Here is a 25,169-nt window from a genome sequence, read left to right on the forward strand (position 1 = left end):
TACATTGTCTTTGCTCTCCACGTTATACTTTTACATAAAAACATGAGCTCATCATCTTGGTAAGTTTTTAATATGTCTGTCCCAATTGTTCCAATTATTAATTCCTCCATGTCTATTTTCAATGTTGCCACATCCAGTACTTTTGATTCCTGCTCTTTTAATTTCAATGTTTTTATCCATTCACTTAATTCTTTATCTGATGGACCCATGGGCGTTTGCGTTAAATCTATTTTGTCTGCACTCCTCTCTGGAGTTGCTGAACCAGATTCTGCTCCTGTCGGGAATTCACATGTCAAATTCTTGTTAAAAGTTAACTCTGGTGGATTTACACTCATATTCTGCCTTATTTCTGATAAATCGGGATAAGTACTTTCTCTTGCTCGCTGTAAGCTCTGTTGCAACGGAATGGTTAATTTTGGCTCTTTTATTTTCTGATCATCAAATACTGGTATTACAGGTCCTGTCGTTACTGGTACAGTTACAGCTTCCATATTTCTAGTAAGGTTTTGAATCAATTCATGTGCAGAACGCTCATAATCAGACATATTTGGCTGTTCATTAGTTTGTCTTTCCGGACTCCACACAATCCTGTGTGAATCATTACTTTGCACAGGAGTACCTATAATTCTAGCTTCTCCTATCGGGGTACTTGGGACATACCTTGTTTCCACTCTTTCAGGAAAATCTCTAAAATTTGATGGTTGTCTTGGCGATTCAGTAACTCTTTCTTCTATCATCGGGGCATTTGGGGTAGTCCATAAAGAACTTGGCTGATATGGAGGCGGTCTCCTATTTAATATTTCCTCTAAAACAGCATCCTCTGATTCACTTTCACCATAGCTTTGATTTGCCACTTCAATATTCTTTTTCTTTTCTGTACTCTTTCGTCCCTCATATTCATCTGCCAATCTGACTGGGTACATGCCATCGCACATACTTGCATCTCTCCATCTTCGCATTCTGGACTCATGTGTTTCTCTTCACAAATCTCTGCCTTTACCTCTCGGCCTAAGATGCTTGTTTAACCTCTCACATTCCATTTGATGCATCTCATCTTCCCATTCCACAAGCGCTTCAAATTGAGTTGGTCTGGGTCTCGGCTCAAGTTTCAACATTTTGTCTCTCAAATTTCTCAAAATTGCTACGTCAAATGACCCTCCTTCTGGAAATGCTAACACTCCATCATCCTTAGTATACTGCACCCAATTTTCCAACCAAACACATGTATGGTAACCATATTTCGTCAACATATAGGAAGCTGGCGTTTTCGGTGAAGGAAGAACTTTTCCCTCTCTCGTAACTACCTCCTTGTCTTTTACAAACACGTTTTTCAGCTTTTTGAACCATGAAGGTTTCTTCCTGTCATCACCATAATAGTAGTATGCCATTTTCAGTAAACTTTCCTGCTTTCAAAAGATCGCGTACTATTCTGTTGTTGATTCCGTAACACCAACCTATCACAGCGCGGTTCGCACTAATGCACCAGTTAGAACACGATACATCACTATAGTGCTTAACCAATAGCTTTTGCTGCTTTCTGTGGTGAACCAATCAACTCCTACTCTGTCTTGGTCACGCGGACCAATCCCAGCGCGACACTTTCCACGTCACCAGCGCTCCGGCTTCTGCAGCGCCGACTGACCCCTCCTTTACATGATTTTTCAAGAAGCCGTATTTACAAGATATTTTACGAAATCAGTTAGTAACTTACACAGAACAAATCCACTAATCTGTTTCGCTAATAAAGTGATAGAATTTTCAATCGCACAAGTATTCTGTAACCGGAGTAGACGACACTTATCTCCTCAGAATTTTTAGACTCGCCGATAAAGCAACACTACTGGCTTTACCCTTCTATCAGGCAATAAGGATCTCGCTTCTCTAGGAAAGCCCATACAGAGATTTTTTCAGCCCCTCAGAGACAGTTCCAGAGTTTCGCTTGAACGCGTATTGCAATATCATTTACACACGTTCATACGGAAAACCCTATTCACATATGCATAAACTCTGTGTTACCAGTAGGCAGCGCGTCCACTAACCCACCACAGAATTCCTCTAATGTTAGTACAAGAGAGACGCCACTCCCTTTACCCTTCAATCAAGCTCGGGTTAAGACCTATTACTCTACCAGCAGTAAGTTTTAGTCGGGAAGCACGGAATGATCCCTATACTTGAAGGCTGAAATTTCATAGACTGTCCTCACTATACATTTATCCTTTCACGCCTAAGGTCCCTAAACAGTGATATACGCCGATACCACCACGGTATTTGACAATACCCCTTTTTTGAAACAGACTAATTCACTGTGCGTCTACCTTGCCACACTTCCTCCTCCTGCAGACGGAGGCACTGGCTTCACCCTACTCTATGAAGCCTTTCCAGGACTACATGTAACGTAATACAAACTCAACAAATGTTAGTCATAATTCTGTACATCAAAACTCTATATAGTACTTTACCATAACCCTAGCTAATTTCCTTAGCAACCACTACTCTGCTACCAAGTAATATACTGCTCCAGCGCGGCTCCAGAAATCATCTCTAATCCATACTCACCATTTCCTTGAAACCTAAAAACACGCAATTCATGCATCAGTCGGGCCCATAACACTGCGCATTTACCATGTTCATGTATACTTGGCTTCAAGGCTCTGGTGAATCACTCTGGAGAAACGCTGTTGCATTTGGTGGGGCGTCTAAACCTATTAACTATTTATTATTTACACCTGCAAAGTAAAACATTTTACCATGGTTTTATTCAAACTTTAAATTATTCAGACACACCACCATAGTGACAATGGATCTGCTAGAATGAAAATTAGGCGTAGGAAGAATTCAAAGACCAGCTTCTAGTTCTTCATTTATTTAATTTTTATTCTGAGCAAACTTTATCATGTCTGACTTTTTACGCATTAGTAAATCTTTATTCAGTAACATTTCAAAATTATCATTTTATTTAGAGCTCAAGAAAATCGCTTTATTTTAGAAAACAGTTAAAGTTTAGCAAAGAACAGGTAGTTCCATAAGTCATTCTCTCCTAACATCCCTAACTAACACCCTCATCTTATCCTTGAATCCTGCAAAGCAAACAAGTAAAGAACATAAGAAGTCTTACATCCAGGAATCGGTCAGCAATCGGGCAGCATCTCCGGAAAAAGCGACCCCGACTTCACAAAACCAGGGTTTTTTATACCTTAATTCCCTAACTTAATCTATCTAAAAGCAACTAACATCTTATTCGATTCCTCATTGGACAATTTTGGGGTGGGTGAGCATCCTCCCACCATTACAGCATCGTTTTTGCAACGTGTCAGCGAATTTTGAAAAGGGCTTTGTTTAAGACAGTCTTTGGCCTAGGCATTTCTTTAAATGGTTACATCCATACATCTTCCCAGGCTCTGAGCACGACATCATCCGCGCTTGGCACCCATCCTAGGTTCCGGGCAACATCAGCCTTGAACCTCCTCGAGCACAGGCAGTTCACTCTGACTTGCATGTTTTGGCGCGCCTGCGCAGTTCCGCTCTTGCTCACAGTTTACACAAACGTCCATCTTTGCACAGGCCTCAGAGGCCACTTTTGGAACTATTGCAGAAACAAACACAGATTTATGTTAAACTTTGAATTTAAACCCGTTCTGTTTACCTCTCACCTATCTAATGTTTCCCAGTTAGTTGTTACCTAGCAGGTAAGCCACACAAATGCGTTTTATACTTACATTTCGACCTCTCCACCACATAAACGAATACAATAAGCACATTTAAATTGCATATGTTTACGGAAAAGCTGCACATTAGTTCACAACACAATAACCGTACAATTTAGCTGTGTTATTTCACTCCATGCAAGCAGATTAGTTCTCCCCGTGTATAATAATAAAAAATAATGTGTGCACTTTAATCTATGCTTGGTTAATTTCACAAATCATGCAATTAATACAGATTATTGTTATGGGACATTAACTTTACGAGGGGTACACAAAATTTTGTGTTTGCCACCTCGCTCCATCACAATCACCTGCGGGCAATGGTGGGAGGGACCATAGAGAGTCTGAGGGAACTCCTGAGGCCTGATAATACTGGGGGAGTCCCGGCAGGGCCGTCAGATGTTCCAACCCACTGTTCCTGTCCACACCAATGATATGCAAGTTTGTGAGTCCCTTGCAACTGTAAGGCACCTGATAGCAGTAAATGTCTGCTCTGCTTGTTACTATTATTTGTATCATGATTGTTTGTTGTATCTCAGAAAATGTGAATAAATGTATTATAAAAATGTTTATGGCAGAAAGTTTGTACAACCCAAATAAAGCATTTGTTTATTATTTAGCATCATAAAATGCGCCAGCTTGAACCAGGCATAAAACAAGTTTGCAGAGAGCTAAAAATTGCAGAATAAGATAGATGAGTGGTTCATTGCTTCATAAGCTACAAGGCAAGAGTTGAACGAAGAGATATAGTAGGCTCATACCTTTTGTCAGGGAAATAATAGTATTTCAGCATCCAGTTCAATACTTTCCTTATCAGAGTCATCCTATGAAAGCTCTCAGATGTTTTGAGATAGTGACTACTACCATTTATGATGTGGTTCAAGGGTCAGTTTACTAAGGAATGGCACGAGCAGGAAGATATTTAAAACTAGAAGACAACACTCATTCCTTGATAACTCATCTTTAAGCTTTTATTGCAGCCACAGCTTTACTCATAGCTTCTATTTATTTATAGCTTTTCTATTGTGCAGATCTAGCCACAAGGGTAGCCAGTACTCTACAAGAAACAGGTCATAAAAAGAGAACAAAATGACCGAGAACAGTAGCAAAAGTAAAGAGCATGTAAGCGGAATAGTTTAAAAGCAGCAAGCAGCACTTTTAGGTGTTTAAAGAAAGCAACTAAGGGGCCGATTATGATGGCGGACGGACCTGAGTCTGTCCGCCACCATAGAGTAGGAGGGAACCTCCGCATTGCCTGCGGAGTTCCCTCCTGTGCAATTAGGATGTGACCACCACCCTGGCGGTCACATCCTCTATTTTTACCATTGCGGCGGGTGCGGCTTCAAGCTGCATCCGCCGCAATGGTAAAAATGCATACATTGCATTTGTATGCAGAAAGCGGCAGGCACTGTGCGGTGCCTGCCGATTTCTGCATACAAATGCAGGGGGGTACCATAGGTACCCCCCATGTGCACCTCCCTTCACCCAGGGGGCCCGCAATGGGCCCCCGCAGTGAAGTTACACATGCTTTTCCACGGCGGAAAACCCGCCGCGGAAAAGCATTTTTCAAAGCCCATCCTAATATGGCTGACGGTGTCTGAGAGACACCGTCACCATATTAGAGCTTATCCGCCGCGGTTGTATGCCAACCGCGCCGGAAAAGCGGCGGACGGAAACCAGGACCCACCAGCCATCCTAATGTGGCGGTGGGTCTTTGGTTGGTCCGCAGAGGATTTTCCGCATCCTCAGGGCCGGCGGTGGCTTCCGCCGGGCCGGAGGATGCGGAAAATCCTCCATCGTAATAGGCCCCTTAGTTATGATTTATTCTGATGTGTTCATGGATGGGGTCCTTGGCGTTGGACAAGGCCTTAAAAGATTTGCTTTGATGTTTTCTCTTTTTTTAACTTTGGAGTTTTCAAGAATCAGTCTGTTTCTGTTTCTTGTATTTCCTTATCCATCTGTGAGTTACAATTTATTCCTTAAGTAGGACAATAGTCCATAGTGAATTGTCTTACAAGCTATGCATCCATTCTCACTTATCTTCTTGTGGACTGCTGCCACTGCAACACACCAACCCCACCTCCAACTGTGCTCCCTGACCGTTAGGAGCCCTGCCATTTGGCATGTACCATAAAACCAGGATGAAGGTTCAGAAAACACCACTGAGCAATGTAGCAATGGAAACCAAGCCCTTAAGTCATGTCGAGGTAAAGAGTGTCTCCAACTCTTGCCACTAGTGGGAAAAGTGAGGCACACAACAAAGGTACAGCGAGCAAGCTCTTAATTTGACTACATTCACTAACCGCTCCTCAGCAACTGGCACTCCTGGAACCCTCTGGTACAATGAGGACACAAGGTTCCAGAAAGATACATACAAAGAATGGAAAGCCAGGAGAGACATGACACCACACATGGATTTGTACTTGGATATAATGCTAGGCTCCACATGTAAGGCCTGAAAACTGAAGCCCACCAAATTGATTGTCATTCACTTATTACCAGCTGCGTCTCTGTGACTCCCAGATGGATAGTTTCCCTATATGAAATGCATATCAGAGGCCCAATAATCTGAGCCATCTCATATGAAATTCAGCCAATCATCAAATCCAAGAATGGCATCATATAGAAATGAAAACCCTCCAGGAGTTCTTTAAAAGAGCCTTCCTATAGCCAAAGACACTCTAAAGCACATCTCTCAAATCCTACCTCGTCAGCAGAAGGGAGCTAGATTTTTTCCTGGACTGGGAAGAGTTCTAACACTTGATATACTTTTCACGGGCATGATTTAAACTTTTTAAACATACCTTCAAGCACAACTATAGCCAGCAAGTTTTGGTTCTTGAGTTTCCTTTTCTAGGGAAGGAAATGTACTCAGCACAGATATGTTAGAAACCTATCTTCTTCTTCTGCTGCTGAGGACATTGGTGATACTATTCTAGTTGCTTAAAGTTAGCTGTGAAGGACAAGCATTATCCGAGCCAACTCATATTAGTGTTGAGAACCTTAAAGTAGCAAAGTCCAGTTTTTCTCTCTGGGCCTAGAAACTTTGAAAAAGCAGAGAATATTTTGAAAAGTGTTTCACGATTCAAGCAGTGAAGATTGTCAAAGCTTAATAATCTGGTGAGGATACCTTTGCTGCAGAGGTACGTCTGTAGGTGAAGAATCTTACTTTGGACTCCTCCCGATTCTCTTTCTCACAAGCTACAAACTTACTCCATTTGTTGTCTAACTTTCATTTTTCCACATGGAGAATTTAATGTTCTTCTAAAACTATATTTGCAATTTTTCCAGTCTGGTTTGTTGTTTATCAGGGTGTCCCCAAGTGCTGAGTGTGTATTCCCTGTTTCAACACTGACCACGCCTGAGAAATGAAAATAGGTAGGGGAGAGGTTAACTTTTGAGCACTGTACAAATTATGGAGTGAAACCTTGTCAGCCATTAGGTTTGTCATTTGTACCTTGGCCATTGCCTTTCTGACTGAGGTCTCTTGAATCCCAGCATTTCAAAGCCTGCGTGAGGCAACACGAAGTGTGAAAGAAGACTTACTTCCTTTTTTCTCTGGATTAAATCCTTCGATGAATTAAGTGAGGAGTGGCACTTTGGCATTTGAATTATTTATACCCCACCATGCCTGACAGGTTGAATGGATCTTCAATTGTAGGTGCTCCAGTGTTAATATTGAAAGTGCCAAAATCTTACCTGTGAGTTCAGGAAAAGCATCCTTTCATTGATGATCCACGCCACAAATTAAGTGATGTCACAACTAACTCAGGAAAAACCATGGGATTCAAAGCCTTGAGTATGTAGGAGTGGGGATGGAAAATAACTTGTTCCTTTCACCTCATTTAGGTCCTTGTTTACCTAAAAGAACAATTGTAGTACCACTTGTAGTGGAGTACTTTCTTCTTGGAGCGTACACCACACTGACTATACTCCCTTCGGGCATGGAGCTTGAACAACACTTAATCCTCTGTCTACATTTCCACCGCAGCTAATTCTGGCTTTCAAAATGTCTACATCTGAGAAACAGTCATCTTATACTTTGGACAGGTCAGTCTTTTCCTTTAGTACTTTAGAAAAGAAGAAATATTAAAAGATTCGTAGAGTGGTATCACTGATATACTTGATTTAATTGATGACTCCAATTCAGAGGGCACACTCAGTTGGCCCAGCAGGGATGATCATACTTTGCTAGCAATATCTGTTACTGATAACTTGTAGAATTGAACTGATTTGTTAGGATGATGAGAGAAGCCCTGGAATGGATATAGATTCCAGTCCTTTTTTAAAGCATAGCTTGCATTCCTGACTACAGATTTTTGTAGAAGCCTTACTCTAAGACCTTGTCACCAATAAGTCGCTGAGAAGCGATAGTGTTCAGGTGTGAAGTTCGATAAGCATAGCCATCTTTAACTTTTACATCAAATGTAAAAAGTAACTCATCTATTAATATCAAATCAAAATGTTGTATTTAGAACAGGGATTTCTGATGTAAGTCATGGATAGCTGGATCCATGTCAGATTTGTAGTAGATCAACATAAGATACATTTCCATATGTAACACATTTACATAGCCAGTGAATATTAAAAAAGAATTGGGTATGGCCAATTTGGACCTAGATTGGACACGATGGATGCACATTATTTTCAATTCTACTTTCCATATTATCTGATGATTAAAACATGACAATTTTGATCATTGATTTCCTTCAATAACAACAATAGGGCCTGTGACACTTTGGCGCTAACAAAAATTGTAACAGCGTTTAGCAGTTTTATCAAAAGAAGTAGAAGTGCCTGACATAGCGTGGCACCAGACAAACTTCCAACTGTAGTCAGTGGTTATTCATTACTGCCCCTCAACCAGATTAAATACTGAAACCTGGGGTGGTCTCTTCACTTGTTTGAGAAATGGGTTGAGCTTGGGCCCTAGCAAGATTCTGTAGTGAAGACTTCCTCATATTGAGTGTGAATGACTGCACCCTCTGCAGAGCTGTGCCTGTGCCGCCCTACCTCTTCAGACCTGAAAACATGTTCTGATGCACAAACTGCCACTTGGAGTCCATTGTGGGAACCAATGGGTTACGGATGATTCAGCATGCTTGTTTCCGTGAGTCCTTGTGCAAATACTCACACCGGTGTGAGTGCCAACACCTCTCACCCTTCAAAATGCAGCCAACCAGTGATATTTCTCATTCTCAATAAATTGTGCTCAAACGTGGTCACTAGGGACATAATAACCCTATATGTTACAGCAACAGTTTTACAGAAGTGTTAAGATAGCAACAACTTACCCATATAAGTTGTAGCAGAACCATAGCCGGGAGATCTAGAGAGAAGTTTGTGCCCATCAGTGTTGAAGCCTAATTGTGTTAAACACCGATGAGTAAATGATCTGGGAATAATTTCAGAGCAGAATTTTCCTCTTAGTAAAGACTATGTGCATTATCTTTCTTTGCCCTCCCCATCACACGTATATTGTTTAGCTGTGTGTTATAAATAAAGTAATTTGCCTTCTTCGGTAAATGTATTGACTGGATAATGATTTAGTAATTTAGTAATTGGGAGAGGTGTGGCGCCGCGGCCAGGGCGACTGACGCTGGAATCTGGGGACCACGGTTCGATCCCCGGCTCCGGCGGCAGGTTAGCCCAGCACCGTGTGACTCTGGGCAATAGCTCGCTTAATCTTCCCGACGGCCCCCAGCGCCTAGAGACCCTTACGGGTGATTGTGCGCTTTACAAATGTGGACTTTAGTAATCCTGGTTAGATGCTTTCTTGAGGTCTGCATTTCTACCCCACATCAACTCCTTGAGTAAGGATTGGACTGCTCCGTTTCAAACACCTGATAAGGTTTTACTTGGTGCTTTATTTTTGATTCAACAGTAAAGTGAAGCCTCAGGACACAGATGGTAAAAACCTTCCTTTGTTACAGCTAGAACCTGGTAAACCTTGATTGCCGTGGGAATCCTGAAAAAGTTCCCCCAATATTCCTTTGTATGATTTATATATGCTACTCTTTTTTCGCATGCCCCTTTTCACTCTTTGTTCTTCTCTCCTATTTTCCTGCTTCTGCTTTATCTTCTTCTCCCGTTCTCAATTACTCACTTATTTATAATTTTCTATGTTGAATTTTGCCTCTATCTTTTTCCCTGTTATTGTTTTCTTATGTGTTTTCGTATTGGTTCTCTTTTCGTCCTTATTTTCTCCCACCCTTTTCTCCTTTCAGCTTTACCCTTTTGTCTCACATTGTCTATCCTACTTTTCTTAATTAATTTTTTGGTTCTTGCTTTGTGTTTCTCTTATTCGCCTTTCATTCTAATGTACCCCTTATTCACTATTCTTCTTTACCTACTGTTTTATTCTCTTCTTTCCACCTGTTTGTCCTTTCTAATATTTATTCACATCTTTTCAGCATCCTTTCCCCTTCTTTTGCGCTTCTCCACACTCTTCCCTTTTCTCCTATGCTCCTTCTTTTATTAAACTATTTCTCATGTCTCATTTCATACTTTAGGAACAGCAGAGATCCAAGTTGCTGAAAAACTACAACCTGGTACATCGCAGCAGATTGAAACTCTTTATGTGTGGGCACGGTGGTGTTGGAAAAACTACCCTAGCTAACACTCTTCAAAAGGTAATGCCATGATGAAAGGTATTTCATTTTTAACAGCATTGACTTGGATTATTTTAGTCTTATTGCAGAGCAAAAAGAGGAGGCCAAAGGCAAACCTTCCTCATATTACAATCTCTATAGAAGGTTCAGCATCCATAAGTGAAGTTTCATGTACCTATTTTATTACAGTGTATATACTAGTGTCCCTACAAATAGCTGAACAGCAAGGAGAACAACTACTTCTAAAAACATCTGCCTAACTTATTTGAACTAGCAACATGTGTTTGTCGACTACTGCTATCTAGCTCAAAGAATCTTTGATTGCCCCCTTTTCATCGTAGAATCTATCCCTAAAATTTCACCTCCTAAATTAATAATATTACTAATGAGGGTGCAGTGAGTTTTGTATTGAAGATGAACGAAGTTGTTTAATAGAAGAAACATGTAGCTCACTGTATGGAAAAAGCAACAATGTTATATATATGTACAGATCTTACAATCTTAGCATCCTTCTTCTTATGGGTGTCCCACCTGTCCAATATTGGTCCCCTATTTGCAAGTGATCACTCGTAAGTTCTTGTTGGCCCTTAGCTGGTACATAATCAAGATATGTTTAGTCATTTTTGTTGAGATGATTTCCATTTCATTAGTGCCAACCTTATACAATGTAGAAAGGGACATACATAGCTCTTTACAATGGCATCAGCATGTCTTGCACACTTCAAGTCAGTCAGGAGCGTTCATCAGGACTTCTGTCCTTTGTACATGTCTGTCCGTCCAGCTAGGCCTGCGGACCTCACTAGTTTCCACTGACTGCAATATCTGCTGAATACCATGCCAAAAAGGAGCACAACAAAAAAGTCAGTATTTCATGAGTAGGTAAGTGTATTATTATCTGGTGTAGTTGTAATGTAATAGATATAGTAATATCACAATCTTTATCAGGTCCAGTTAGGTTTTGTTAATAAAACCCTTAGCTCAGCCCTGAGTAGATTTGGCACAGAGCAGCCAGGCTTAATCAAAGGAACAAGTGTAAAGCAATTAGAAATACTAAAACAGTTAATAAGTAAAACGGGTGACACAATAAAAATCTGGCACTCATTTATAAAGTAGAGTGTCTTTTTTTTCTTCTTTAAATGTAACCAAACAGACAACAATGTGTTCAGGGGAACAAGAGGTATGTTTTTTAATGGAAAGCAAGTTCTTTTAATTACAATAAATCATTGTAGTTGGCTTAGCAGCTTCTGAGCCAGTGGGCTAGAACAACTACCAATCTTCTCTTGGACAGGCCACAACAGATTAGGAGCCAGTCACAGGGACCACTTAGGCCAAGGAGGAAATTTACCTCTTAGGTGCAGCAGTCTCAAGGTCCTCTCTTTATTTTTAGGTCTCGTCCTATTAATCGCGCAAGCGATAATTGGACGAGAGTATAGAGGCTCATCCAAGCTCTGAAACCACCAGGCGGATTACGTCGAGTGCATGTGCTCGTTACTGCGCTTGCCATTTGCTCCCGAGCCGCCTGTCTCTGAGAGCTTCACTTCAAAGGGATCCGCTCCCCCGCCCCCTGCTTCACACTTTTCACGGCCGCCAGGCCGTGTCTCGCATTTCTCCTCCCCACAGCAATGCCAAGAGCTTGTTCTTTTCGTCATCTCCTGGTAGCTCGCCAGTTTTTTGTATTTTTTTTAAGGCACGGGGAGAGCCTACGGGGAGGCTCGAACTCGGATTCCCATTACCAAAGTCCGCAGCTCTAGCTCTTATGAGCATCCTGTCGAAATAAGTATCAGCATTATTTTGTCCCTTTATCTTCATTTCCCGTTCCGAGACACCCTTCCAGCACACCCACCCTTATCCTTTTTAGTTCCTTATTGAGACAATGCACAGTACCATGGTTCTGCGCTATTTTCATTGCAGCCATGCAGTGTTTTGAAAAGTGAGCTTTAATTAACAATGGAACCAACAGCTTTCATCCTCTTGGGGCAACAGCCTTTATGTGTTTATTCATTAAAGATCACGTGCGATTACTGGAAGATTAAAACCGGCACCAGAAAGAAGAGAATGGAAACAGCAGACGTGATGGAGAAAAGGGCTTTAGGATGATAAGGTTGCTAGCGCCACCCAGAGTCGAATACAGCACAAGGCACATTTTGAAAAGACAAGCTCTACTCGTTGGTAAATCTGGACAACTTGATCTTTGATGTAGCCAGCTTCAGACTGGCCTGTGAAAAGGCTGCGGCTGCTGCTTCATATCTTTTCTCCAGCAGTAGAGAGGGCAGGAAATTTCTATACGCCCAGGGCACTATAGGAGCAAGGTGATGTACCAGTAACCGTGTATCGTTCTTGGCATGGCACATTATTAGGTAGGGACAGGCAGTCAAAAATCACCCTTTACCGAGCGTGGATGACTCCACCATCTATATTTGTAAAGTGCCTAACAAGCATGAGGGCACTTGAAAAAAATTCTGAACAGTTTACATGATATCTCAACCAAAGTTATTATTTAAATTAGTCTAGTTGTGCCTTTCTTCCCTCTGTTAGACTCGTTTTTTGTGCCTTTCTGCCCCCTGTTAGACTCGTTTTTTGTGACCTTCTGTCCTCTGTTAGACTCGTTTTACCCTTGTTTTTCTGCCCTTCTGCCCTCTGTTAGACTCGTTTGTTGTGCCTTTCTGCCATCTGCATCACCACATCACCACATCATCACTCAGCGCTACCCCAGCATCACTCAGCACCACCACATTATCACTCAGCACCACCACATTATCACTCAGCACCACCACATTATCACTCAGCACCACCACAGCACCACCCAGCACTACCACAGCACCACCCAGCACTACCACAGCACCACTCAGCACCACCACAACATCACTCAGCAGCACCACTCAGCACCACCACATTATCACTCAGCACCAACACAGCACCACTCTGCACCACCACAGCATCATTCAGCACCACCACAGCACCACTCAGCACCACCACAGCACCACTCAGCACCACCACATTATCACTCAGCACCACCACATTATCACTCAGCACCACCACAGCACCACCACAGCCCCACTCAGCACCACCACATTATCACTCAGCACCACCACATTATCACTCAGCACCACCACATTATCACTCAGCACCACCACAGCACCACTCTGCACCACCACAGCATCATTCAGCACCACCACAGCATCATTCAGCACCACCACAGCACCACTCAGCACCACCACATTATCACTCAGCACCACCACATTATCACTCAGCACCACCACATTATCACTCAGCACCACCCCAGCACCACCACAGCACCACTCAGCACCACCACAACATCACTCAGCAGCACCACTCAGCACCACCACATTATCACTCAGCACCACCACATTATCACTCAGCACCACCACATTATCACTCAGCACCACCACAGCACCACTCAGCACCACCACAGCACCACTCAGCACCACTCAGCACCACCACAGCACCACCACAGCATCACTCAGCACCACTCAGCACCACCACAGCATCACTCAGCACCACCACAGCAGCATCACTCAGCACCACCACAGCATCACTCAGCACCACCACAGCACCAATCAGCACCACCACAGCATCACTCAGCACAACCACAGCATCACTCAGCGCAACCACAGCATCACTCAGCGCAACCACAGCATCACTCAGCGCAACCACAGCATCACTCAGCGCAACCACAGCATCACTCAGCGCAACCACAGCATCACTCAGCGCAACCACAGCATCAATCAGTGCAACCACAGCATCACTCAGCACCACCACTCAGCACCACCACATTATCACTCAGCACCAACACAGCACCACTCTGCACCACCACAGCATCATTCAGCACCACCACAGCACCACTCAGCACCACCACAGCACCACTCAGCACCACCACATTATCACTCAGCACCACCACATTATCACTCAGCACCACCACAGCACCACCACAGCCCCACTCAGCACCACCACATTATCACTCAGCACCACCACATTATCACTCAGCACCACCACATTATCACTCAGCACCACCACAGCACCACTCTGCACCACCACAGCATCATTCAGCACCACCACAGCACCACTCAGCACCACCACATTATCACTCAGCACCACCACATTATCACTCAGCACCAACACATTATCACTCAGCACCACCCCAGCACCACCACAGCACCACTCAGCACCACCACAACATCACTCAGCAGCACCACTCAGCACCACCACATTATCACTCAGCACCACCACATTATCACTCAGCACCACCACATTATCACTCAGCACCACCACATTATCACTCAGCACCACCACAGCACCACTCAGCACCACCACAGCACCACCACAGCACCACTCAGCACCACCACAGCACCACCACAGCATCACTCAGCACCACTCAGCACCACCACAGCATCACTCAGCACCACCACAGCAGCATCACTCAGCACCACCACAGCATCACTCAGCACCACCACAGCACCAATCAGCACCACCACAGCATCACTCAGCACAACCACAGCATCACTCAGCGCAACCAGAGCATCACTCAGCGCAACCACAGCATCACTCAGCGCAACCACAGCATCACTCAGCGCAACCACAGCATCACTCAGCGCAACCACAGCATCACTCAGCGCAACCACAGCATCACTCAGCGCAACCACAGCATCAATCAGTGCAACCACAGCATCACTCAGCACCACCACAGCATCACTGGTTCAAATAGGTTCTCTCAATGGTTCAAGCTTTATTACAAATGTCACAAAAAGATGTTAAAATTTCACTTCTGTTCTTGGATTTTCGTCACAATAAAATACACTGAACATAATCTTCACAAAAGTTATTTACAAAAGTTTAAGCTATTGCCATTATAAATTACAATCACTTTTATTTAAGTATTCAATATTTATTTGTAATATCAATACATCTAAGTCACGTAAATACAAAACATGTTGCATTACAAATGCTATAGGTGTCACATTTGCGAAAGTTATAACTATTGGCATTGTAAATGACAAAGCTATTAATTTAGCTATTTTCAAAAACACATACATAAAAAAATTGTCATTTACAAGACCAATAGCTCAAACTTTCCTCATGCAAGACCTATTGCATTGCAAATGCTTGTTTTGTCAGAAATTAGGTTGTTGGTTGAGGGGGGTGTTAGCCCTTCTCAAGCAACAGCCACAATCAAGTCAAGTCAAGTCAAAGATAGCTTTATTCGGAATTTGTTAAAAGACCATAAAAGCACATAAAAACAATTTACAAAAGGAATAGCAATTCATCCAAAAATCCATTTACATAATTTAAAAACATTGTATTGCATAAAAAACAGTTTAAAAAAGACGGTGCATTAAGCCTTCTTTCTGTGGAGACAAGAACATTTTAAAGAAAAAAGGGCCCAACGTAGTTGATGTAGTACAATCCCATAGTCTTTATGCCATCGAGCATCTACATCTAATTGCATATTTCAGAAATGTAACAGCCGTGACCATGGTAAGTTCATCTTGTAACATGTATAATCTGATCAAAGCTAATTTACATTGCCTCAGTCCCCACATCTTTAATAGGGGCAGCAAGTACCTTTTTCTGCCCCATTCATAGTACTTGCAAAAAAAGATGCAGTGGATGTTTGACTGAGTAGATGATTCATCACAGGGACACTTTGTTAACGTGGCAGACCAGTCATTTCGATCAGGGAAGGATATTAGCCTGTAAAAACAATCAGTTCTCATCCTCGTTAGAAGCATTCTGGAGTAGCTCGTAAGGGTCGGGGCCAAGTATGGATGTAAGCCTGGTCCATGTAGAATGCGATGGTGAGAGATGATCGTGGACTTATTACCATCCAAATACCACCGCCTATCTTCTAACAGCTCAAGGCAGGTGTCCTTTAGAACTTTTTTTGAAATTAATGCACATGAGCTGGGCGTTGTATAGAGTTCTGGGTGGCCGATGGAATTCAAAAAATGTTTTACATAATAGAGCCAGGTGAACTTCCTAGCAGCTGATTGGTTCATACAGTCTTGAATCACTTCCCTACTGAAAGCTGTGTCCTTAGAGGACCATACCTTGTGCCACAACATAACAGGTCAGTGGGAGAGGTGTGGCGCCGCGGCCAGGGCGACTGACGGTGGAATCTGGGGATCAGGGTTCGATCCCCGGCGGCAGGTTAGCCCAGCACCATGTGACTCTGGGCAATAGCTTGCTTAATCTTCCCGACGGCCCCCAGCGCCTAGAGACCCTTACGGGTGATTGTGCGCTTTACAAATGTGGATTATTATTATTATCTTAATTAGGTCTGTGAAGTAAACCCGATCTAATTCTTTATGAGATATAGTTGTGGAAATTGATCTTGGGATAGCTAGCAAATACCTAAAAAAAGCATTTTCCACAAGTTGAATTTGTGAGCAATCGGCCGTCCCCCAGATACCAGCCCCATAGGTCGCAGTCGAGACGCATTTAGCTGCATAGATCTTAAGCAGAGTGTCAATGGGTTTTCCGCCCAGTCTCTTAGTAAATTGTTTTACTGCGCCAATGGTACGGGAGAATGCCAGGTTGTGTCTGGAGATGGCTGTCGACCAAGATCCACTATTATTAAAAGTAATGCCCAGATAAGAAAAAGTTTTGGCCAAGCCTATCTTTGTCTGATTCACAAAAGTTTTGCAGTCTGTTCTGGCGCTCTTTTTTGGAGTGCAACACATAGTGAAAGTTTTACCCACATTGATCTTCAGGCCTCTAGAGCCCATGAACGCTGAGAAGCCGGTTAATGCCTTTTGTAGGCCCTTCTGGGTTCGTGACATTATTACCGCATCGTCGGCATACAGTAATATTGGTACCGGCGAGCCATTGATTTTGGGGTAATCAACTTCCAAATTAGTCAGAAATTCTGCCACTTCGTTAATATACAGGTTAAAAAGGAATGGTGCGAGGATACAGCCCTGTCGATCGCCCTTTTCTATAGGGAACTTCTTAGTGTGTTCACCATTTTTTCCATAGCGGACCGTTGCTCCTGCACCTCTATAGAGTTCCTTTATAAAATTCAACAAAAAAGGGTCCACCCCCAACTTGGACAGGGTATTCCATAACGTTTTGTGATTCAAGCAGTCGAACGCCGAGCTTAAATCGACAAACGTCATGAATAAGTTCCCTTTTTTGACCATCATATATTTGCTGGTTATTAATGCCAAGTTGAGTCCCTGCTCAACTGTACCGAGCCCTTGTTTAAAACCGTATTGAAACTTAGAAAGAATCCCTTCCATTTTAGCCCAAGATTGTAATTTGGTGAGTAATACTCTGCCTGCCACTTTCATCAAAGTATCGAGCGGGGATATTGGCATATAGCATTGTGGATCCTGTCTGTTACCTTTTTTAAAAATTGGGATTACAAAGGCTTCTTGCCATGTGTCTGGGAAACCGGTTTGGCTATAGGTATTTAATACGTTAGTGAGGAGCGGAGCCCAGAGGTCCATATTTTCTTTATATAGATCGATGGGGATGCCATCTGGGCCTGGGGCTTTGAAATTAGCGCTCTCGCGTATAGCCTGCTCAACCTCTAGTGGAGAGAAGGTTATATTTAATGGAAAAATATCTGTGATGTGGGGGACTTCAGGTTGTGGGACGGTGTTAGTATGTGATGGGGTCACAGGGCAATTTGTCACTGGTGATTCTTCATTTTTATATAATGCCGTGAAGTGGCTAACCCAAACGTCCTCAGCTATTGCTACCTCCAGGGAATCGGTCTTTCTCTCTGCGAAGAACGGGGCATTGACTTCTCTCCAGAAGGCAATGTTATCTCGAAGGGCGCTAGCCTTAATTAGCGCTTCCCAGGCGTTATTTTTGAGTTCTGTTTTCCTGTTATGAATTGCCTGTTTATAATCCAGTCTAGCTTTTTTTACTAACTCGATATCTTTCGGTTGAGATTTTAGGGCCTGTAGGAGAGCTTTGTGGGCTCTGGAGCAGGCGGAATTAAACCAGCCGCTTGATCTCGTTGTCTCGACATCTTTACGTTTCCTGGTCAGTTTGTCATTTATGGTGGCTACTATCGTATCATAAGCCACTCTGATCTTATGTGGGTTGGGATGTTGTTCCAAACATGTCATAAAGTGCTCTCGCTCTTCTGTGATTACGTCCTTTAGAAATTTTTTAGGATCTACCTTAGCCCATTTGATAGCGTATCCATGTCTTCTGGTCAAGGAAATTGAATGACTAGACGCTGGAATCTTTGCTGACCTGCCGTGAGGGGAACGGCTGCTGTTGTTGTTTCTTCTGCCCTCGCCTCGCCTTCATCTTGCTGTGCAGCGCGAGTGAGACGCCGTGAGGGGAACGGCCGTCGCGCTTGCACCGCCATTGTGCCTGCAGCCACCGGGGGTCAAGACTACACCTCCCAGGTGCCCCGGCGGCTGAGTCGCGTCCCTGACGCCACCTCTGTGGCCGGAGGCGCCTGAAAAGAGAGGAGCGCCGAGCGCTCTGAGGGACGCTGGAATCTTTGCTCACCTGCCGTGAGGGGAACGGCTGCTGTTGTTGTTTCTTCTGCCCTCGCCTCGCCTTCATCTTGCTGTGCAGCGCGAGTGAGACGCCGTGAGGGGAACGGCCGTCGCGCTTGCACCGCCATTGTGCCTGCAGCCACCGGGGGTCAAGACTACACCTCCCAGGTGCCCCGGCGGCTGAGTCGCGTCCCTGACGCCACCTCTGCGCCCGGAGGCGCCTGAAAAGAGAGGAGCGCCGAGCGCTCTGAGGGACGCTGGAATCTTTGCTCACCTGCCGTGAGGGGAACGGCTGCTGTTGTTGTTTCTTCTGCCCTCGCCTCGCCTTCATCTTGCTGTGCAGCGCGAGTGAGACGCCGTGAGGGGAACGGCCGTCGCGCTTGCACCGCCATTGTGCCTGCAGCCACCGGGGGTCAAGACTACACCTCCCAGGTGCCCCGGCGGCTGAGTCGCGTCCCTGACGCCACCTCTGTGCCCGGAGGCGCCTGAAAAGAGAGGAACGCCTCTCGCCCCGCGAGTCGCGCGCGGGAGCGCCCAGGCTAAGCCCGGGCAAAGGGCGGGCCCTCAGAGGCCTGAAGAGACTGGGCTGGGTCCGAAGTCCTGGTCCATTTGCTGAGTAAGTAGCGATTCATCCACCATCATAGCCCTTCCACCCTTTTCATTGCACGATGGCTACAGCTGTTGCTTGCCCCGCAACTATTGGCATGGACAAAAATGGGGGCATGTTAAATCGAACTCTGGACGATTATTTTCCCAAAGTAGCCCCTGAGGGTAGTAAAGAACTATTACTAGCAGAGCGGCGGGCAGATCGTCGCCGTTTAATTGAACGTATTAAAAACAGGACATTGTCAGAGCCTATTATGTCTGTTACCTTGGTCAATGATTTGAATATCACACTGACAGACAATATATCACCGACTGCCAGTGTGCCCTTACTACTTAAGGAATGTTTAGCACCTGCCATTTCCCCTACGCAAACCCAGCCTGATTCACCTATTGTGGTACATGATCTCCCCAGTACACCTAATCCGCTCAAAACTATGATCTCACCTACAATCAGGCCGGGGAAGGTAGTAAGAGGCAAAAGTCTGGGGCCACTGCCACACAAAATACATGGGCCCCCACCGTCCAAAAGGAGACGGAATAAATTGGATCCAAATAAGCCTAGATAAAGTCATACAGAATTTGGGAAGAAGTCCAAGTCTGTTATTGACATGACTACGGGAGAACATGTCAATAAACAAATATTAGGATCTGACTTAATCCCCCCCACACCTGTGATATTATCCTCCCAAACAGCTACAGAGTCTGATATAATCCATACTTCATTGGAAGAAGGACCGCATTCAGACTCCCCGAAGACTCTTTTGGACAATATAGAACTGATTGTGCGCAGTTATATGTTGGCCATAGCTGAAAGACTTAAGGGAGTGGAACTAAGGCTGGGGAAAATAGAGGCGGACCTGACAGTTATTGGGAATTCTGTCAGGCCATTAGGGCCCTTGAAAGCATCACAACCTCATAAAGTCCCAACTCCGATACACACCGCCCTAACACACATAGTGGCTGCAACATCTTCCACTTCTACCGCTGACAACAACCAGAAAACAGCTATTCCAGTTGCTTCTAATCACTTGCCAACAGATGCATCATCCGCCAGTAAACCTCCCAATAAACCAAAACAGCTAAAAACATCTATGGGTAGACTAACTACAACACCCAACCATAACATTAATACTCTAACTAACACGCAAGTAAGGGAATTAAGTATCCCTACGAACAGACCCCCAAGATCGGAAGAGAACGAGATTAGCTATGAAAGAGGGGGACAGGGAAGGAGACCACCCACGGAACTCCCGCCGGAAGCGCTACCATATGTGGTGGTACTCACTGGTGTTCCTGAACTGTCAAGTGGTAAACGGGAGGGTTATCTTCAATTAAAAAATAAGATAATGCACTGGTTGTCATTGTATAGACCCAAAGCCAGTCATGTAAATGGAGAAATAGTCCATGTTCGTCGCTTACCATGGCTGGGAGGAAGAACAAAAGATATAGGGGGTGATATCGTTGTTGTAAACTTTAGGGACAAAAAAGCCGTTCAATACATTCTGAACTGGCCTTATGGCAATGAAAACAATTGTATTGTACCGCGCCCCTTGACCTATTTTTATCCGAGAGCTACAGTATTCCCCCCCCAACGCTTAACCAACAATATTTCCTTCACTAACCATTTCTTTAATATGGAGATGGCTAGGAATCCTGCCTACATGCATCAACCAGCCCCAACCCCTGCGAGGCTTGGGTGGAATATTATTCCGACTAGCCATAACATAGGAGAAAATGGAAACATGGCTCACAAGATACCATTTACTCCTTTAGAATTATCAAACAGGTGTGAGGTATTTGGTTGCATGGAGGAATGTGATTGAAGTTTAAAGAGCAGAGAGGATGTTGGGGGAGTTGAAAATGTCTCATGCTCTGTGGGGTATAATGAAGAACTAGGGACTAGTCGTCTAGAGTTAGGCTTACGTACTGTTGTAACATGCGATGTAGTTACCAGTAGTTTGCATGTTGTTTCACCTGCAGTGTCCTTTGAGATAAACGAGGGATCTCCCTTGCTCTTACTCGCTACAAATCAAAAAAGCAGAGATGATGTCAGGGGGGATGGAAATATTTCATGTACAGAGGGGTGTAATGAAGAAAAAGGAACTAGTTGTTCAAAGTTGGGTTCATGTTTCGTTGCAAAAGATGATGTAGTTAATAGTAGCTTGTCCACTGCTTCATTGGTAATGCCCCTTGGGTCAAATGGGGGAACCCCCTTGTTTTCATTTGTCTCATGGAATATAGCAGGGGTGCGAGCGAAATTATGTGACCCTGACTGGAACAAATATATGAACACCTTTGATATCTGTGTGTTACAGGAAACATGGGCCACAGTACAGTTGCACAGGGTTGGCTACAAATCCTATCAAATAGAGGCCGTGCCTTCATTAAGAGGTCGTGCATCTGGAGGTCTATTAATATGGATCAGCGTTGCCATCAAAATAGGTATAAAAACGCTCAACACCGACTCCCCAGATATTCTAGGGTTGGAAATAACCACTGCGGACAACAGGGTGATCTACCTCATTAATGTGTACAACAGTCCCCACTCTTCCCATAAGGAATCACCATGTATAGGGAAGTTAGAATCACTTATGGATACATTAAAAATAGATGGAAGCGTTATTCTATGTGGGGATCTGAATTGTAATTTCGAACCAATTACAGGCATAGCCCAATTGTATGAAGATGAGGACATTGCCAACGGGATACCAGCCCTGAATGAAAACAGAACAGTTGTTGGCACTGCTCTGGCTCTTCAGATCACAAGGTTGTTAACTTCTCATGGCCTGAGAGCATGTAACGGGCGTATGCCATCTGATAGCCCGAAAGCCCCCACTTTTAAGAGGCGTGATTATGAGAGTAAACTAGACTATGTCATTGTCTCTTTTGACCTGTGGCCTTTTGCAGTAGACCTAAAGGTCAAAGAGAGATACGAAAGCGACCATTGCCCCTTAGAAACTAGTTTCCTTCAAAGTATGTTAAAGGGGCTGGGAGCTACAGAGGGAGGTCATAGCCTAGTACCTTTATCTACAACAGATAATATTATTCTTAGTAATAATCGCAGGGCGGTTAAATGGGCCTACATACTGGGAAGAGAGGATCTAATGGCTAACATCTACTGCACTTTTGCAGATACCTTTGACTCATATTGTCCTCATAGTTGTGATTCTAAAGAATTTTTTAAATTGCACAAGTCGCTTTTTGGTAAATTATTAGAACTCCTTACAAAAAAACCTAAAAAGGGTGTAGGTACGACTAATGCCAAATCCATAGGTAAACCTTGGTATAACAAGGAATGTCGTCTTGCCAAAACCGCACTGATTGATGCTGTTAAAGGGAAAGGTCCAATAGAAATTAGAGATAAAAGGAAGGCTTACAATAAAATAATATTAAGAGCGAAATCCTCTTGGGACGAGGAAATATGGCTCAGTATGCTAACAGCCGCCAGAAACAAAGACCAGAAACAATTTTGGGAACTTGCAGCTAAGGAGAATAAACGTGAGAAAGGCTCCAGGGAGGTCTATTTAGATGAGGACATATGGGTCAAGCATTTTACATCACTGTATGCAGCCAAAACTTTAATTGATGTGGCAACAGATGCATCCTCTGTTATATTACCAGCTAACACCCATCCTGTAGTTTTTGACTTGCAAGAAACAGAGACAGCAATTGCCATGATAAAAAAAGGGAAGGCGCCTGGGCTTGATAAAATCCCGGGCGATCTTTATCTGTATAACGTTGACGTGTGGGCACCCTACTTGAATCATCTATTTAATATAGTTGCGGCTAGTGGCCACATTCCGGAAACATGGAATGGCGCAGAAATTATTACTATTTTTAAAAAAGGGGATCGTGGCGATCCTGCCAATTATCGCCCCATCAGTCTTTTAGACCTAACACAGAAGATATATGCCAGGCATATTTTAAATCGAATCAATTCATGGGTGGAGGAGGAGTCAGTTTTATCTAAATATCAGGCGGGATTTAGGAATAAAACGGGAACCATTGACCAGGTATTTAGATTATGCTGCTTGTATTGGAAATACGTTATTATCCGCAAAGGTCACCTGTATGTGACCTTCGTAGACCTACGAGCAGCATTCGACCTAATTCCTCGCGATTTACTCTGGAAAACTCTGAATAGGCAAGGACTACCAGGCGAATTGCTATCACTTGTAATGGGCTTGCATCAGGAGAATTATGCTAAGGTAAGGTGGGGCCCAAACGGGGAACTTACAGACCCAATCCCCATAAAAAGGGGAGTACGCCAGGGATGCGTACTGGCCCCCACACTTTTCTCCCTTTACGTAAACGATATAGCAGCCTATATGGAAAATTGTGACAATGACTCGCCCCGATTGGGGGGGGAACGTGTTGCGTCCCTCCTCTTCGCGGATGATACAATTTTAATCTCGCAAACGCCACGCGGCCTACAGATCCTACTAGATAGGTTCCAACAGTATTGTATTTCAAAAGGATTAGAAATTAATATAAAAAAAACAAAATACATGGCACTAAACCCGCATAAAACTTTTAAAAGGAATCTAAGGTTAAACGGTCAGAAACTAGATTACGAGCACAGTTTCACATACCTGGGGGTCCTGCTAGACTTGACAATGGGATGGGGCCCACAACTAGAGAAATCAAAATTGGTGTTTAAACAAAATTGTTTTCCAATACTACAGAGATACAATAAAAGCGTGAATAAGGCAGTCACCCCAGCACTAGAGCTTTTTAGATACAAGGTTCAATCTGCTACATTGTATGGGGCGGAAATCTGGGGGCCAGTATGCAAGAAAACCTTTGAAATACTGGAGAATAAATTTATTAGGGGGCTTTTAAAAGTTCCCACTAATACCCCCTTGATTCCCTTATTCCTTGATCTAAACATCAAACACACAGATTATCATGTAATATTGAGACCAGTACTGTTGTGGGTCAGATTGTGGACAACCCATGAACTATCCGACTATAAAAATGGCTTGGAAGAAGACCTTGAGCTAGATAGTGACAGTAAAATTTACTGGTTTAAACATGTAAAATCTTGGTTGATTAAGCTCGGATTAACACACTTTTGGAACGAGCCCGAATGTTTAAATTCAGCCTCCAAGAAAATAGTCAAACTGTCCTTTTGGTCATATGTGAACCATGATTCTGTGTATACAAGAACACACGGTCCTCTTACAGAAAAATTCCTTATGGTAAAAAACGAGGTATCCTTTGAACAATTTTTTGATGAAATTCAGCCACCATTGGCCAAATCCTTGTATATAAAATTCAGATATGGAACGCTGAGGACAAAGGTAACTGAGAAAAGATGGGGGAAGACAGATAATGACTATTGCACCCTGTGCACTAACAACCAAAGGGAGGATATTTTTCATATATTGTTTTTCTGCCCTAGTTATGGTAGGGCAAGGAAAAGATGGATAGTTCCTTTGTGCCGCAATATTGGTTCCACTTCCCATAGGGAAGCTGGCAGGATCTTAAGTACGGATACTAGCCAAGTAATTGTGTTCGGAATCAGCAAATTCTTATTGGCCGTACATTTTATTAGACGGAAACTAACTATTGCATTTTAATCAAGAAAAACTGCCTATCCTGGACTTGTTTAAATTATGAATTATGCCTAGTTAGTTGTATTATCTTAAATTCCTGGCTGTTATAAACCAATTTAATGTTTTTTAATTTGTTTTTTTAACATTTTAAATAGTTATTAAATTTCTGCGATAAATTCAAATTATAACTTGTGTGTCCAAATATGATGA

At 43.4% G+C, this 25,169-nt stretch overlaps 1 protein-coding gene across 3 annotated transcripts in view; it reads left to right on the top strand.

Annotated features, from left to right (window-relative positions):
- Positions 1 to 25,169, top strand: part of LOC144820313 (putative serine/threonine-protein kinase pats1) — a 299,277-nt gene that overhangs the window by 208,015 nt on the left and 66,093 nt on the right. For all 3 annotated transcript variants that reach the window (XM_078677888.1, XM_078677895.1, XM_078677890.1), the window contains one exon: positions 10,217 to 10,336. In XM_078677888.1, coding sequence (XP_078534014.1) covers positions 10,217 to 10,336 — 120 coding nt within the window. The remainder of the gene's footprint in view (positions 1 to 10,216; positions 10,337 to 25,169) is intronic.

This window comes from Lissotriton helveticus, chromosome 1_1, assembly GCF_964261635.1.
Source record: "Lissotriton helveticus chromosome 1_1, aLisHel1.1, whole genome shotgun sequence".
NCBI lineage: Eukaryota > Metazoa > Chordata > Amphibia > Caudata > Salamandridae > Lissotriton > Lissotriton helveticus.